The 18,856-nt window shown below is 29.8% G+C and overlaps 2 protein-coding genes across 2 annotated transcripts in view; both read right to left on the reverse strand.

Moving 5' to 3' along the window:
- The window catches only part of LOC101504108 (la-related protein 1C-like), a 4,397-nt gene extending 2,292 nt beyond the window's left edge, over positions 1-2,105 (reverse strand). Inside the window, exons 1-4 of the mRNA XM_004509340.4 lie at positions 1,612-2,105; positions 707-1,229; positions 471-627; positions 279-369 (exon numbers count right to left, since the gene is read on the reverse strand). Coding sequence (XP_004509397.1) covers positions 279-369; positions 471-627; positions 707-1,229; positions 1,612-1,959 — 1,119 coding nt within the window. The 5' untranslated portion in view covers positions 1,960-2,105. The remainder of the gene's footprint in view (positions 1-278; positions 370-470; positions 628-706; positions 1,230-1,611) is intronic.
- Positions 2,106-15,611: 13,506 nt separating this feature from the next.
- On the reverse strand, positions 15,612-18,076 carry LOC101504418 (uncharacterized). Its single transcript, XM_004509341.4, has 5 exons — positions 17,795-18,076; positions 17,525-17,649; positions 17,103-17,160; positions 16,916-16,993; positions 15,612-16,043 (listed from the first exon to the last, which is right to left on the reverse strand). Exons 1-5 carry the CDS (start codon positions 17,940-17,942, stop codon positions 15,850-15,852), a joined length of 603 nt encoding a protein of 200 aa, XP_004509398.1. The 5' UTR covers positions 17,943-18,076; the 3' UTR covers positions 15,612-15,849.
- Between the last annotated feature and the right edge of the window lie 780 nt (positions 18,077-18,856).

An 18,856-nucleotide genomic window follows, 5' to 3' on the forward strand; every position in this document is an offset into this window, starting at 1 on the left:
TAGGGAAACATTATTATTATTAATATTAATATTACCATTTACATTGTCATTTATATTTAAAAGATCACTTTAAAAATCCAAGATAAGATTCAAATCAAGTGAAAATCAAAAGGATCAAACTAGGCTTAGAAGATATAATTTAATCCTTCAAGCAGTAGATTGACCATGTAAAGTTTTTATAATAGTGAACAAAATCAATGAATTTATAAACAAAACAACAATCCACCTCAAAGATTTAATTGAAAAAGAAAAAGCAATCAATTACCCCAACAACTTACTTTCTTGAAGCCTGCTATTAAATTTAAAGGGACCCAGCCCTGATCATCCATGTTCTTCCGCAAATATATATCTTTAATTAAATTCTCATTGCTGCAAAAGACAATTTGAGTTAAAAGCTCAACTTCCTAAAACAGTTAAAAATCATAAAACAATAAAATGAGAATGGGTGTGGATCAATGCACAAGCATTACCTGAAGTAATAATCAATCTGATTTACAATCTTCGTATGCAACTGAAGATCTTGAGGTTGAAAATACATTGCATTAGGTGGCATCGGTGGTGGCACAAACGGAACACCTCTTAGTGACTCCATCGGTGGAGGAATATATAGCATTGGAGGTGCTAGTTCTGTAAACGCATATAATCATCAGAGCATGTACAAAAACTATAAAATACCATCTTAATGTTAAGTGTTAACGCAGCATACCATGATATCCCATTGAGCCCCCAAAAGACCGAATTGGTGGTGGAGGTGGTGGGGGATACAATTGACCAGGACTAGGAAGTGGAGGCCTTATAAACTGTGGAACAAATCTTGGAGACATATAATTGTCTCTACCGTTAAAATTTCTCCGGTGAGTATTCCAGTCCTGGTTTGCCCGGTCCTGATCACGCCTTCCTCCATAGTTATGATGGTGAGACCCATCCCCACGTTGATGTGGACCGCCATTCCTGTTCCGGAATGAATTTCGGTGCTGCTGGTGATCATTAGGCACAAACCCAGCCCTTGGTGGATTGTCCTTCGGAGTGTGGTTGTGGCTGTGGGGCCCTGGTGGGACAACCATGGAACCTTGAGGTGCAGACATTTGTGGCGGGTGGCCTCCATTAGAAAGCAGGTTTGAATTCCCACGCCTAAAAGGCTTCTGGTGAGTCGGCCCTGGCGCCACATTGTTTGCAGTTGCGTTCTCCCTAACTTGCCTCTGAGGAGAGGGAAGCAAGCTTCCAGTACCCTAAAATCAACACTCAAAACAATGTCATAAATGTCTATGAGCAAAAACAAACCAAAAACAGAAAATAAAACATACATAGCAGAATATTAAAAAAACCAAACGCAATTTGTAATCGACACAAGTAATAAACTTGATCAAATAATAACAACCCTAAATACTTTACAGATTCATGCAGATAATATAGGAAAAAATCAAAACTAACTCAGTAATCCAGTAAATATAACAAGCCCTAATTGGATTAATAAAAGACATACTAAAAATTAAATAGATTGAAATTGAAATCGAGATAACGGAGAAACTAGTAATGTAAGTTTTATTAATTTATTAATTTTTAATTAAAAAATTCTCAAAGTCACTGAAATAGCGGAGAAAACTCTTCTACCTGCAATGAAGGCAAAGTCGCCGAATCGGTAACAGCTTTCACAGATTCAAGCGGCGATTTAGCCGGAGACCTAGCGGATTCAGATAACGCAGGCCAAGACTCAGCGCCCATGACAGAAGAGGAAGCAGCATTGGAGGGTTTATTCCAAACCTGCCTCTTGACGGTATTGACATTCTGTCCACCGGCGGCGTTGTCAGAGTCATCAACCGGTGCAGAATTGACGATGGAAGTGTGGACGACAGCGGCAGATGGAGGCGGAGATGATGATGGAGGAGGTGCAGCGGCGGTGGCGGCGGCGGCCACAATCTGGTTCCAAGGGGAGGAAACAGCGGAATGATTCACGGCCATTGGATTGAAATCGGAATCGGAGGTGAGGGTGATTAGGGCTAATGAATGAGTGAAGTGATGATGAAAGAAAATTAGGATTGAGGGTTTGATCTCTCTCTCTCTTTCTCGCTCTCTCGGAACAACTCTGAAAGCTTTGGCTTCTTTGAGAGCGAACAAATGTATTTATAGTACTCCGAATAATAGGAGCTTCAGTTTGTTTCTTTTTTTAATTATTATTATATCTTATTTGACCAAATTTTTATGATCTAGTAAATCTGTTATTTTATTTGACTATTATCTTTTTTTTTTTAATTATTATCTTTTTATATTAAAATAATATCTTTTTTTAAGTGAAAACCATTATCTTATTATTATTCTAATGAAAAGTAAAACTACTTGATAATGTCCCTTAATCTGTTATTTTTTCAACTTGATTATAAATCTTTTTTTTAGGCAAATTTGTTAACAGTTTTGGTTTTGCGCTTTTCTCGTTGTTTTGGGCTATTAAATTGTGGGTTATGAACTTATTCACATATTTTATTTTTTAAAAGATTTTAACATTCTGTTGTAGTGATGTATTTAATCAATTTAAATAAATAAATATTATTTTTTTAAGAAAAAATTGAATAACATTATTGAATAGAGAATTATTAAATGGAAAACAGTATAGTTGACATATGGCGAGCAGAAAATGAATCATTATGTAGATAAATTTAAGTGAAATATATTAAATTGAATAATTAACTAAAAGAAAATACAATTTTCCAAGATCAAAATAATTATATATATTATTAACATGAAAATGTTCACATATTAGGTAATAAATACAAAACAAATACTTTTATTTTAAAATCATTATAGTAATAATAATTAAAAATAGTAAAAAAAAACAATATATTAGCAAGATTGCTTTTTTTTTTGGCAATTAGCAAGATTTCTTGAAGAAAAGTTGCCCGTGATCTTTTAATTTAAAACTATATATTATGTTTGAATTTTGTAGTGTGTACTCGCGGTCCGATAAATAAATATATATTTGTTTTTTTATTATAAAAGTTTTAAAAGTATGTTTTCTATTGTATTATATAGTTCTTTACTTATATTTTATTCAAAAATAATAATTTTTTCTACTCTTATTATATAAATATATGTTTTTTATATTAATATTTTCTGATTTTTTTTATATTTCTAAATATAGTATATATAAAATTATTTATGAGGTTTCCTATTATATATTTTTTACTAAGTGTTATACTTCCTTGTCTATTCTTAATGTATTTATATATTAGTTTTTTAAAATATTGTATCTTGTATTTCGTACTCAATACCATAGTTATATAATATATATAACATTGTATATTTTATTTTTATTTAAGACGCGTACAAAATAAAATATAGATATCCTTTTTCAGTTAAGATTCAAACTCTAATTACTTGTGTTATTATAGTTTCATTTCTTCCACTATACTCAACTTGTGGTGATACCATAGAACATAGTTCATAATACAATGAATATCAATGTTTTTTTTCCTTCTCAATTTAGATATAAGAATACTTTGTATTTTACAATATATTTTATTTATATTTTTTGACGAAAATATAACATATTATTCTCAAATTTTATGTAATATTAATATAATATAAATTATGAAAAGATTATTATATATGATATTATAAATAAATTTGTTAAATTTTAAATTTTATTATACATTAATCTTTTTATATTTGTCAAATTATAAGATAAATTATTATATATGAATATAATATTATTCTAAAAATATCATATACATACAAATTATTATATAATATTTTATATATATTGTTATCAAATAAAGTATATTATTAATATATGAGTAATTAATAATGATTTTTTTTGTAAAAAAAACTTATATTGGATTTTATTTTAATTATTGAATTTAAAATTATTAATTTTATTTGAATCGATACATGAAGATATTAAATGTAGGTAATCTAACTATATTAAGTTTGGAGATTTTATGACAATAAATTTTCATTACAATATTTTTAAACTAACTTTGAATATTATTATAATTATAATAATAATAATTATTATTATTATTACTATTATTATTTTAATTAAAATTGAAAATGGAGAAGGGAGAATTGGCCGAGAATTGGATGAATGTGAGGATGCCACTTAGAAAATAATAAATAACTACACATGCAATGCACGTATCAATTATGGTGGATTTTTAGTATAGACTTTTCTAATGAAATCAAACAATTTGTGTAAGATGCATATAGTGAAAAGGTTCAAAAATACCATAATTATCTATTATTTGAATGTTTATTTACATATACAAGTTTGTAAGAAGTCTCGTTGGATAATTTAGATCAATTATCTATCAATTAATTTGAAATATAGAGTTTGTAATCTTTTTGTGTATAATTGTCACTTTATTTTACAATAACTTAATGATTATTTATGACCGATGAAACAACCTTATATTGATTATTAAACAACAATCTACAAGTTGGCTTAAGTTGCTATTGAGAATTCTAAAAATAGACATCATAACTAAATTACCTTAAAAGAAATATAAGATATATTTTGTTCTCGTCTAAGTTTTAGATTTGTAATAAAATAGTTCTTTTAGTTTTTACTTTTTACTAAATTAATCATTGTATGTCTATAATTGTTTACACCGTTAGCCTTTTAAGGAAATTTTACTATAAAAAAGCTAATGTAGCCCTGACACACATTACATAACACAAAATGTTGCATTTTTTCCTCCAAATGTCATAAATTAATCTTTATGGTTATAAATTCATCTTCACCATATTAGTACGCGAAGATGACATGAATCTAGATTGCTAGTGTGAATCAAAGGTGGTGGTTAAAATTGTAATGGAAATGGGCCCCAATAGAGAGTAAAAATTATGGGGTGTCAATTATTGGTGGTAAGTAACTATTTTATATCTTATCATTGATATATATCAGCTGCAATCTCCCTTTATCGGTTCATAATTCAAATCTTTTGTTTGTTTGTTTAGGCTTATGATGTTGAAGTTGAGTACAATATTTTCAAATGGTGTTCAAATAAAAACTACAAATACAAAGTGTGAAGACTTAATGTGTAGAATGTACTAAGAAAGGTAGAAAAGTTATCACAATGACAAGAAATTTAATTAAGATGTCGAGCGAAAAAAAATGATGAAAATTGTTGTTGTAGCTTGTTTGTTGTTAGTTATATAACTTGTGTCATCATGATGATAAGTTTGGTCGTTAATAGTCTAAAGTGAATCATATGTAATGTTTATGATTTGAGTTTATGTAATGTATTGTGTTACAATAAAAAAAAAATGTAATGTATATTTTTAGATGAATGTAATGGAGTTTATTGAAGTTAATGTAATTGGTTTGTTGAAGTTAATGTAATGGAGTTTGTTGAGATGAATGTATTATTGTCATTCAGAATAACCAAACCAAATGTAATAAAATGTTGTTGGAACAAAATAACCAGATATAATTTTTAATCAATAAAATATAATCAGACGTTGTTCAACCAAATATATAATTATTAGTTAATTGACATAATCAACTATAATTATTACTGAACCAAGTATTGCAATTCAAAATAATCATACCAATGTTGAGACAAAATCTCAATTTAATGTTTTGATGAAAACAAACAAAAAGTTAATTAAGAATTCTAATTATGATTCTAAGTGTTTTGATATTTAACATGTGCATTTGAGTGTGTTAAAACAAGATAGGTATCAAACATCACAAATCAGATCAAAGAAAGCAATTCTGGAAAACGCAGAATGATCTTGAAGCAGTTCTGGAAAACGCAGATTGATCTTGAAGCAGTTTTGGAAAACGCAGATTGATCTTGAAGCAGTTCTGGAAAACGCAGATTGATCTTGAAGCAGTTCTGGAAAACGCAGATTGATCTTGAAGCAGTTCTGGAAAACGCAGATTGATCTTGAAGCAGTTCTGGAAAACGCAGATTGATCTTGAAGCAGTTCTGGAAAACGCAGATTGATCTTGAAGCAGTTCTGGAAAACGCAGATTGATCTTGAAGCAGTTCTGGAAAACGCAGATTGATCTTGAAGCAGTTCTGGAAAACGCAGATTGATCTTGAAGCAGTTCTGGAAAACGCAGATTGATCTTGAAGCAGTTCTGGAAAACGCAGATTGATCTTGAAGCAGTTCTGGAAAACGCAGATTGATCTTGAAGCAGTTCTGGAAAACGCAGATTGATCTTGAAGCAGTTCTGGAAAACGCAGATTGATCTTGAAGCAGTTCTGGAAAACGCAGATTGATCTTGAAGCAGTTCTGGAAAACGCAGATTGATCTTGAAGCAGTTCTGGAAAACGCAGATTGATCTTGAAGCAGTTCTGGAAAACGCAGATTGATCTTGAAGCAGTTCTGGAAAACGCAGATTGATCTTGAAGCAGTTCTGGAAAACGCAGATTGATCTTGAAGCAGTTCTGGAAAACGCAGATTGATCTTGAAGCAGTTCTGGAAAACGCAGATTGATCTTGAAGCAGTTCTGGAAAACGCAGATTGATCTTGAAGCAGTTCTGGAAAACGCAGATTGATCTTGAAGCAGTTCTGGAAAACGCAGATTGATCTTGAAGCAGTTCTGGAAAACGCAGATTGATCTTGAAGCAGTTCTGGAAAACGCAGATTGATCTTGAAGCAGTTCTGGAAAACGCAGATTGATCTTGAAGCAGTTCTGGAAAACGCAGATTGATCTTGAAGCAGTTCTGGAAAACGCAGATTGATCTTGAAGCAGTTCTGGAAAACGCAGATTGATCTTGAAGCAGTTCTGGAAAACGCAGATTGATCTTGAAGCAGTTCTGGAAAACGCAGATTGATCTTGAAGCAGTTCTGGAAAACGCAGATTGATCTTGAAGCAGTTCTGGAAAACGCAGATTGATCTTGAAGCAGTTCTGGAAAACGCAGATTGATCTTGAAGCAGTTCTGGAAAACGCAGATTGATCTTGAAGCAGTTCTGGAAAACGCAGATTGATCTTGAAGCAGTTCTGGAAAACGCAGATTGATCTTGAAGCAGTTCTGGAAAACGCAGATTGATCTTGAAGCAGTTCTGGAAAACGCAGATTGATCTTGAAGCAGTTCTGGAAAACGCAGATTGATCTTGAAGCAGTTCTGGAAAACGCAGATTGATCTTGAAGCAGTTCTGGAAAACGCAGATTGATCTTGAAGCAGTTCTGGAAAACGCAGATTGATCTTGAAGCAGTTCTGGAAAACGCAGATTGATCTTGAAGCAGTTCTGGAAAACGCAGATTGATCTTGAAGCAGTTCTGGAAAACGCAGATTGATCTTGAAGCAGTTCTGGAAAACGCAGATTGATCTTGAAGCAGTTCTGGAAAACGCAGATTGATCTTGAAGCAGTTCTGGAAAACGCAGATTGATCTTGAAGCAGTTCTGGAAAACGCAGATTGATCTTGAAGCAGTTCTGGAAAACGCAGATTGATCTTGAAGCAGTTCTGGAAAACGCAGATTGATCTTGAAGCAGTTCTGGAAAACGCAGATTGATCTTGAAGCAGTTCTGGAAAACGCAGATTGATCTTGAAGCAGTTCTGGAAAACGCAGATTGATCTTGAAGCAGTTCTGGAAAACGCAGATTGATCTTGAAGCAGTTCTGGAAAACGCAGATTGATCTTGAAGCAGTTCTGGAAAACGCAGATTGATCTTGAAGCAGTTCTGGAAAACGCAGATTGATCTTGAAGCAGTTCTGGAAAACGCAGATTGATCTTGAAGCAGTTCTGGAAAACGCAGATTGATCTTGAAGCAGTTCTGGAAAACGCAGATTGATCTTGAAGCAGTTCTGGAAAACGCAGATTGATCTTGAAGCAGTTCTGGAAAACGCAGATTGATCTTGAAGCAGTTCTGGAAAACGCAGATTGATCTTGAAGCAGTTCTGGAAAACGCAGATTGATCTTGAAGCAGTTCTGGAAAACGCAGATTGATCTTGAAGCAGTTCTGGAAAACGCAGATTGATCTTGAAGCAGTTCTGGAAAACGCAGATTGATCTTGAAGCAGTTCTGGAAAACGCAGATTGATCTTGAAGCAGTTCTGGAAAACGCAGATTGATCTTGAAGCAGTTCTGGAAAACGCAGATTGATCTTGAAGCAGTTCTGGAAAACGCAGATTGATCTTGAAGCAGTTCTGGAAAACGCAGATTGATCTTGAAGCAGTTCTGGAAAACGCAGATTGATCTTGAAGCAGTTCTGGAAAACGCAGATTGATCTTGAAGCAGTTCTGGAAAACGCAGATTGATCTTGAAGCAGTTCTGGAAAACGCAGATTGATCTTGAAGCAGTTCTGGAAAACGCAGATTGATCTTGAAGCAGTTCTGGAAAACGCAGATTGATCTTGAAGCAGTTCTGGAAAACGCAGATTGATCTTGAAGCAGTTCTGGAAAACGCAGATTGATCTTGAAGCAGTTCTGGAAAACAAACATCAATCCTGGAAATAATTTTCATCCTATACTCTCATATAATCAACAAAAGATCCATCCAAGTCATATATATTCCAGAATTTGAAGAATCAAAGGCATGCTTCAATAAAGGCATATCACAAAGATCATTCCTCTTGAAAAGCAAATGCAAGTACAAGACTACAAGTAGCAAAGTACACTACTGATTTGAACTATTCTAAAGCCTGCACAAGTAACAGAAAAGCAGTACTCAAGGCTGACATACTGACACAAATCACAGAGTTCAAGGCCAGTTCATCACAAACCAGAAGATCAATCTTGGATCGATCTTCTGATGCAGCTCATCAATCTTGCTTTTGGCATAATTTATCCAACAACTCTTTTATGACAGCTGGTTCCTTTCCAACAGTCACATGAGCTGTCATAAGCCTTCTTGGAGTCTATAAATGCAGCTGCAAGTTGAAGAACAAAAAACAACAATCAACACCAAGCAAAAGATCAATATTTTCAATCATACTCAAGTGTCTCAAAATCTTTCTTATAGTTTGTTGTTTTGTTTTAATCTTTGTGTTGTAATCATTTACAACTGAGGTCTATTTACAGAATATATTTCTCAAACAAGAGTTGAGTAAATATCAAGATTCTAAATAGTCTCAAATCCATCACTTTGTAACTTAAGGTTGTTTTGTCAAATCTTGAGTAAATTGTAAAAATCCTTTCATGTTTTGAAAGGTAACTTGTTAAAACCTTTCCAAAACAGTAAGGTAGAATTGAAGAAATCCTTTCTAGGTAGAAGGGTAGGAATTGTGTAAAGATCAAGATTGATCCATGAAAACCAAGAACGATCTTGGTTTGAACATTTAGTGAAAAATCTCACGGTTGTGAGGACTGGACGTAACCCGGGTTGGGTGAACCAGGATATATCCTTGTGTGATCTCTCTTTCTATCTCTATCTCTATTTATTTTATGCTTTACAATCATATTTTATATTGATAAAATTGATATTGTTGTTTCAACAAAACCAAGATCGATCTTCATCACTGCCAAGATCAATCTTGGATTGAGATCTTATTTTTTTTACCTTCAACCAAGTGTTACGAAATTATCAAAGTATTACATACACGACTAAAATCAAACCAAGACAACAATCAAAAGATTTTCAAAATAATTTATCACAAAAAATATTCCACAATAGAACATATAAACCTATGAGTAATTTGGAGAAATAATAAATATAGTATTAACTAACCTTAAATTAAGAAAGAAATTGTAAAAAAGATAATTTTTGTCCGGCAATTGCGAACCCTAGTAATTTATTATTTGAATTTTTTTCTCCATTTTGTTCGTTTCTCTACTATGAAACGAACCTTAAATTCAAAGCACGACTGAAGAAAAAACGTGTTATGTCTATTGAAGGACAAAATACATTATTTGGTGTCATGACATGTGGCTAACGGACCTCTCTTATATGAAATGGACTCTAAATACGAAACAAATTGGAGAGAACACATATTATGTCCGTCTGAGGACAAAACTCATCGTTTGGTGCCATGTCATGTGTCTAATATATACATCAATTTTTTTTAACATAATTTCATTAAAAGGCTAACGGTATAAACAAGTACAAATATAAATGACTGATTTAGTACAAACACTAAAATGAGACTTTTGTTACAAACTTTAAATTTAAAGGATCACATAATAGTTTTTTTTGGCCTAAAAGAAATTAATTTAACTCTTCAAGAAAATTCAGTTATACAATCTTCCATCTAAGGAAAAAAAAAACACCCTATCTATGTTTGACATGTAGAACGTTTCACTACCTTTTATATTTCCCTGAACATAGTAAATGAATACCGATAAATATATGGAGCCTAACCTCTTTCTATTGACTCTGTCATCATGCTATAAGTTTATTTCTAAGTGACTGATTTCTAAATTGAGAATATTACAACCAATACAACTTTTAAATGGTTAGAGCTACTCATGTTTTATACATATCGTTTGAAGATTACATATACAAAAATACTCAAACTTGTACATTCAAACCATGTTTTAAATCAAGTTTATTTATATAACCAAAAAAAAAATCAAATTTATTTCCAAATGACTTGTATTTACAACTCTTACCACCGCATAGAAATATTAATTGGATGTTTCTCCACGATAACCTCATTGCAAAATACTTTTATTGGACATAAATAAAATATGACAACCAAGTTTATTTATTAATTTATAATAAAATGCTATGAAAATTATGATTTTGATATGCTTATTTCCTAGTCATCAAATCAATGATAACATCTTTGCATCTTGAAGAAACTACAACATTTAGTTTTAGTATTAAAGTTTGATCCAAAAACACAAATTTATTGAAACTACGCTAAGTAACATTAAACATTGTAAGAAAATATCACCAAGTATATAATGGATAATAGAAAACATAATTCCAAACTGCTAATTTGTAATACCGCAATACATAGTGTCCAAACATAATACCCACCAACACCCATAAGATTAAGGGACACTAAAAAATATACATAATATTTATTCTTCAATACCTAAAACAAAAACAATGCAAAATGAAGAGATTTTGTTGTTCGATACAATTCATTAGATACCAACCTTTAGTCCCTAGTAATAGCAAAAAAAACAAAACAAAAAGGAAGAATAAATTAATAGAAAATTAAATGCAAATGGCGATTTGCAAATACAAATATACATAAAGGAAAAATTGCAAGGAGGACTATGGCTCAAAGGAATCAAGCGATGTTAAAATTGAATACTTTTTGTTAATTGCTCATCATCCAATAAAAATGGAAAGAAAGTAATTCACATAATGGTTTTTTCTTATTCCAAAATAAGAAAGAAAGGCTCTTTATATATTACAATTTGGAGATCTAACAAACTCTCCTCTAAGTTTACTAGCTATATTATTTAATTACTAAATAATAACTAACTGTTAAAACAGAAAATTTATGAATTTAGGAAGCTCTAACAGAAGTTTATAACAAAATAACTTTTTGTGTTAGAAGCATCACACCAATATATTTTCGATTACTAAAACAAAAGTGGTGTGATAAAAAGTTCACTGGTCAATTAATGCTTTTTTGAGGAGGGAATGGCAATTGATGTTGTTGTGGGTGGTTATAGTTGGATTCTCATATTTTAATAAGCGATATAGCATGGTCGATATCAAAAAACTTGAAAAGATTTTTGGGGGATGAAGGTATAATATGTCTTTCTAAGCAGGACAACTATACTATTAGTCATCTAAAAGTTGTTGTCTTCAATCTATAAAAATTATGTTATACGGTGTTGTTTTGAATCTCTATAAAAAAGTTCCTTTTAGTCTTTCAAAATATATTATAATTATAGTGATGTATTGAATCTCTTAAAATAATGTTATTAAGTGTTGTCTTCAATCTCTTAAAAGATGTCATTGAATCTCTCAAAAGATGTTTTGGATCACAATTGATGGTGTGACTGGTTAGAGTTTAATTCTCAAATTTTGATAAGTCATTATTAATATTATAAGAAAACAGAAAAAGTTTTTTCGGAGATGAAAATATAAAATGTCTTTCTAAGCAGGACAACCACAATATTAATCATCTTAAAGGTACTGTCTTGAATCTCTCTAAAATGGGTTATAAGGTATTATCTTGAATCTCTAAAAAGTATGTTATTGATTCTCTTAATATGTGTTATAATTTTAGTTTTGCTTTGAATATTTCAAAAAGATGTTATAATACGTTGTATTGAATCTCTTAAAAGGCACCCTTGAATATCTCAAAATGTGTTGTAAGCGATAAAACATTATTAATATAAAAAATCGGAAAAAGGTTTTTGGGAGATGAAAATATAAATTATCTTTCTAAGCAAGACAACCACAAAATTAGTCATCTAAAATATGTTGTCTTGAATCTTTCAAAAAATTGCAATTGAATATCTAAAAAAAGACTTATAAGTAAGGTGTTGGCTTGAATCTTTCAAAAATGCGTCTTAAGGTATCACCTTAAATGTCTCAAAAAAAATACCTTTGAATCTCTCAAAGGTGTTGCACTGTTTTTTTGAAAATTAATGTGATGACTATTTTGCCCAATTAGATGTATGATATTACAATTTTACAATGAGTGGTTTGACTGAAAACAATTATAGGAGAATTATATGATTATAATATATAATGATTTTATTAATAAATTTATATTTATATTTTATTTAAAGAAAATATTAATAAATTCTATTATTCTATATTTAATTAGGACAATTGATATAATTTATTAAAGTATGATGTATAATGGCACGCTAGCAATCTATGAAATATGAATACGTAGCAGTTCAATCCTTTATTTTCTATTTCTTTTGGTCATGTGTTTAGAAAAAATAATAAAAGAATATCACTTTAAAAGATAAAAGCTCAAAACAAGCAACAAAAAGGGCCAATAAGAACAAAGCCCATAGGACTTAATGATTTGTTAGTCACACTTTTATTTATTGAAATAATTTATAAGCTTATTTGATGTTAATACAAGTTATTTGTTTTTCAAAATCTCCTTGTTTTGTTACTTTCGAATATTTTATTTTTATCCTTATAACCAAGAAAGTATCCCTAGTATATAAAAAAAATAAAAGTTTAATTTTCACACACAGACGGTATAATTTTTTTATACAGTATATATATTATGACTAATTATATATATATAATTTTAAAATTAATTTTTATAAAAATCAAATATTATCGATGATTTGATTGTTGTAATTGATTGACATCATACAAATATTTTACACTAAAAACGTATATAAATTAAATTTAAAATGAAATGCCATTTGTGCTGTTTTCATTCTCAATTCTGCATTTTTTTTAATCAAATTATTCACAACCATATATTGTAGGATATTTTACTTTTGTATTATGTTTTTATTCAAAATTCTCTATTATATTTTATATTGAAATTTATATACTACAATAGAGATGCCACCATCTATTGTCATTTATTTATTTTTATTTTTATAACAAATGATTAATTGTTAATTTAATATATAAAGAATCAATTTTTTATTTACAAAAGTCAAATTATATTTATAAAATCAAATAAAATGAATTTAATAAAAAAAATACATTAAAATTAATGCGGTTGGTATGATGCGTCAAAATAAATAACATGTTTATTGTTTTAATAAATCTCTCATATTTTGTAACCTATTGCAAATAAATTAACAATTGTATTATATTTTGTCAACAACTCTCTCAAATTTTTGTCTGTATCTAATAAATAAAAAGTAATAAAAATAGGAGGGAGTTAATTTATCTGCAGTAGATCGTATATTAAGAGAAAATTGTTAAAATAATACAATACGTTATTTATTTCGGCACACTTACTCAACTGCATTACTTTGATGTATTTTTTTCCATTAAATGTATTTTTATATTAATAATATAATTTATTTTTTTAATTATTATTCATTAAATTAATAATTAATCGTTTGTTATAAAAAAAATAGCAATAGATGGTCGCTTCCTGCCTTACGATTTTCGAAAGATAAAAAAATTAGGACATTGTATTTGAATCTTAATGTATGGTGTAATGAAGAATTTTAAATAAAAAAAGGAATATAAAAGAAATTCAACCTATATTATATCATTTTGTATAATAAATAAAAATATTTTATTTTTTCAGTCACTTCACATAGGTTAAGTTTTGGCTAAACCAATCTCGTAAGTGTAGGTTCTAACTGAAAATTACTTATTGTTCATAATTAATACGTGTGAGTTTTATAGATAGATTCTCTAAAAAAAACAAATAACGTTTTGACTAAAGTGTGCGACCATTTTTATACATAAAATTATTTTTAAACAAAAATTCTAAATTTTTGTGAAGGAGTTTTTTTATAGTTTTTTAAACATGATTGTAAAAAACAATTAAAATTTTTAAATTTAAAAGACAATTAAACATGTTTTATTTAAATACATACCAAAATTGTTTGTTGGATATTTTTGTTAGGACTAAAACTAGTATTTTATTTTACAGGAATTATGAATATATTTAACTCTACAATTAAATAAATATTTACTTTTATGTTATTTTATATTTTCACCAGTTAAATTTACTAAATATTTTAATTTTAATCGAGACTAAATTTTCATCGTGAAGAGACTATCTATTAGCTAAAAGCTAGCCTATTAGCTATTTTACTTACAACTTAGTTTTATCAAATAGATCATTACATAAATTTTATCCAATAAAAGATTAAATGTTGAAAAGAAAGTATTGGAGTGAATACTAAGTATTAGACGGAGTCCTCTTATAAATAATCTTAAGCGTTGGTTTAGTGGAGCATTACAGAACTTGTAAATTCAATTCATAAGTGTTCACTAAAATCAAATGTTTTATTAATTTAAAATCGACTTAAAAATAGAGTTCCAGGATTAGTTTGACGCTAAGTTGAAAATGAGACTACACCATTGTGCCTTTTCTCAAGTAGATGATAGTGGTTATGAAGCCAATGATGGAAAGGAGGTATTTTGATGAAGTTAAAATTTTATAATTTAGTAAATGTATTAAAATAATCTAAAAAGCTGATAATCAATGCAACCCAATTCCCCAAAAAAGGAATTTAATCCAACTTTTGTTTTGAAACAAACCATTCATTCTCAAATTGGAGGCAGACTTTTCAAACTCCATTTTTTAAAATCAAACAACAACCCCCCATCAACAGTTTAAACACAGAAATATAGAAAGTGAAATTGCAATTGATACTTGTGAATATTGTTCAAGTGAGAACATGACAAATAAGAGTTAGTATACTTTGTAAAAATATTTTTTACCTTCATTTTCAATTTTTTATTTATATTAATTTTACTTATTAATTAAGAGGTAAGATACATTTTTCGTGAATTGTCTATATTATTTCAAATTATTAGAATATCAACAAATAATTTTTATTATTTTCAAAAAATACATTTTCATTTAACTAGCATTTCATATTCTCTCCGCAACAATATTTCACTTCAAAAATATCTAATCCAAATAAAATTAACACATTATAAAAAAATGAAAATATCAAATGTAAATGTTTTCACAAAGTAAACAAAATCTAAATAACCAAACCAAAATGAGTGTTTTGAATGATGTGATCATGATCATAAAGAAAGTTATTCAAAAAATCTAAATTAGGATGCCCACATTCCTCGGTACTACTATCAATATCCCTTGTATGATTAATAAAAAGCTAACAACCTCACATGAAAGGAATAAAAAATTCTTACATACCCATAATTTCCTTTCTAGTTTTAAATATTAGTCATGCTTCAGCACAAACATATACACTCTCCACCTTAGTCAGGTCCAGTCATGCATATTTAACAAAATATCCCTGGACTTTAAAAGTAGCATATACTAGATAACATTGAGTATCAAATTGCTGCAGAGAAGACATAGCAGATGAAACAAAAATAATTTACTGTCTAAAAAAATTTGCACACTACAATGGCAAAAGCATGACAGGACAAGGAATGAACTCAGCAAGCAAATTTGCATCTATATGCTTTGTATGAATTGCTTCCATGCTAATAACTACCAAATCCAAGTTAAGGTCATCAGCCACATCGCCGATAATTGCCGTTGGCTTGCTCCCGTCACCAAGACGCTCAAGCAAGTTATAGTCCTTCAATCCACCTGTATTTTTCATCATTAAATACAAAACATGATGAAGGGACAAGTAATGATTGATAACAATTAAATCTGATCTTATCATTCCTAACATTGTCAGTGCATTTGATTAACTACAAAATGAAGGACTTGATTGCACAAAAACAAGTGTTTGATCTTTTATTCGAAAAACAATCATGGGATAAGCCAAAGTAAATAACGAAGCACAAGACAAAACGAGAAAAAAATACCCAAAATTTTCTTTCTCTTCCCAATAACTTTCATCCCCAAGTCCCCCTTGTTACTCTCATCCCTCTTCCTAGATCCTCTTGTCTTTTGCCCTTCACTCCCTCAAGTCCCCTTCTTACCCAAGACAAAGTTATGCAATGACTCAATTGCTTGCATTGTGTTATTCTACTTGTGTTGTACATCAAATACATCTGATATATCTCACTTATGACAGGTATCAAATCCTATAATTCACTGTCGTACATCCTTTTAGGCTCTTTAAATCATATTCATGCTTTTGACATAAATCTATAAGAGTACTTGAACTAGAATACACAATAAACTTACGATTTTGAAAACATTATAAAAGAGTGTTCAAGCTCAGAAAGGATGCTGATGCACCCCAAACGAGAAAACATATTATCAGTAATGTACCTTCAAAGGCTTCAACAAAAAAAGGATTCAGTTCCCCTAAAGTGAGTAATATCAACTACTAATCAATAAATCAAGGGTTGTGTAATATATAACAAATCAAGAGTATCATGAAATATCAATCATTGATTTCTGTTCACTTTACTAGTTTACTCTCTACTCACTTTAGAAGAGCAAAATCCACAACAGGGAAAAAAACTCCAACAAATGATAGAGAAGAAAAAAATCTTTAAAGGAACCTTCAGATAAATGCCAACGAATGCTGGATAGTTGAGTCTCATGCTCAGGCAGTGACTCCTTCTGCTGTTCATCAATAACTGCAAATCATATAAACAACATAAGGCAAAAATGTAATAAGGTTTTCCGATACAGCTTCATACAAGCACTCCCAGTAACAATTCATAACATCAACATTAACACACATACCTACAACTGTAATGTCAGCTCCATACTTTTTAGCTAAGGCAGTGGTAGTTGCTATAGCCTAAAAGGAAATAATAAGTGTTTAGTGAAAAATAAATGCACTAAATTAAGCGAAAGCAATGTTTTTTAAAACTAAACCAAACCAGACGGTTCAACTGGTCGAACCATAAACCACATTATGTCCGAATCAATAATTTGAAATGCTCGGCCTCATTTTTGTTGCATGCAGTTTAAAGCTGTTGAACCATAATCTATAAGTCTCGCTGGTTCGGTTATTTAAATATTGAGTCAAACTCTATTTTTTTCGGTAAATAGCAACATCCCAGAATTTAATTTTCACAGAACTATTAGGCAAATAATAAAAATTTCAACCTTATAAAAGATATTAAGGAGAATATAAAAAAGCATTAGATAGAGAGAATGACCTGTTTTGTTCCTTCAGAGAGATAGGGATTTCTATCAGTAATAGGCAAAAGAAGATGCTTAAATTGTGTAAATGCATCACTAGCTACACTCACTTCAGGTTCCTTTGGTTTTGCCTTAACCTTAACTGAATTCAGATACAACAAAACAAACCTAATTTTTCATCTTTTTAATATAGCAAGAGAAAAAAAAAATTAAAATGTAATGGACAAATTGCATGGTTAAAAAAGAAATAATTAATTAAATAAAGTTAATTTAATAGTTTTGATTACCGATTCTGCGGAGGGATGGAAATGGAGAAGGGTTATTGTGAAGTGTGGAATTGGGGAGTTTAGAAGAGAAGTTGAATAATATGGGAGAAGGTTTTGGAGAGGGTTTTATTATAAATTGAAGCGGTGGAAGATAGTTAGTGAATGCCATAACCTGTTTTTCTTGCCGGAGAAAATGAAGATGTGTACTTAACTTCGAAATCGGTGAGGAGTGAAGAACAAGATTCTGGTGAGTTCCACACAAAAAGAAATAGCAGAAAATTCCAATATTAGAAAATACGTAAATTGCACTTTTATTTTCCGCTTGGTTTCTTTTATTTTTATTTTATTTGATCTTTTAAATTATCTTCTGTTTGTAATGTTTATCTTCTTCAGCATTTTTTCTTTAAATTTTAGAATGATAACACAAACAAACAGTAGAAAAAATACTAAATATGAGACTATCAAATAAAAATTTATGGAAAGGAAGATGGATTTATTATTTGAGGAAAGAATAAAATATAAATATGAATTTGAAATTAAAGTGTATAGAAGAAAAAAAAAAGTAGATGTTAGTATTAAGTTTGAATCCACTATTTTAATTGGTACAAATATAAAATTAGATGAATAAGAATGGTTGATAGTCATGTTTAATGTTTTTATTTTTTGTTTTATGCCACTTAATTTCAAGTTTGGGAATTTTTATCAATATATCTTAATTTTTAAAATTTTAAAAAATGCTCCACTTTTTAATTTGGTTACTAAATTGCCTTACTTTTTAGGGCTTACTTGAAAACTCTTTATAAGAGAGCGACCCGTCAAAGGCCAAATTTTTTTCTCTTAGTAGGAGGTCGCTGGGCGGAGATTTGGTCTTTGACAAGTCACTCCCCAAAGTAAAGTTTTCAAGTAAGTCCTAAAAAGTAGGACATTTTGGTAACTAAATTGAAAAGTGGGACATTTTATTAACAATCCTAAAAACTAGGATATATTGGTAAAAAATTCTCAAGTTTGTTCATTTTTTTTTTACAATTTTCATTTTTTCAATTCATTCAAATTTAAATCTATAATTTTAATTGTCAATATTAA

The sequence above is a fragment of the Cicer arietinum genome, chromosome 7, assembly GCF_000331145.2.
Source record: "Cicer arietinum cultivar CDC Frontier isolate Library 1 chromosome 7, Cicar.CDCFrontier_v2.0, whole genome shotgun sequence".
In the NCBI taxonomy this organism is placed as follows: Eukaryota; Viridiplantae; Streptophyta; class Magnoliopsida; order Fabales; family Fabaceae; genus Cicer; species Cicer arietinum.

Coding starts and splice junctions, on each gene's coding strand:
- LOC101504418 (XM_004509341.4), bottom strand. CDS start 17,942: ATGGCATTCACTAACTATCTTCCACCGCTTCAATTTATAATAAAACCC. Junction 17,161..17,524: donor TCTCTGAAGGAACAAAACAG/GTCATTCTCTCT, acceptor ATTTCCTTTTAG/GCTATAGCAACTACCACTGC. Junction 16,994..17,102: donor AGCTGACATTACAGTTGTAG/GTATGTGTGTTA, acceptor TATGATTTGCAG/TTATTGATGAACAGCAGAAG.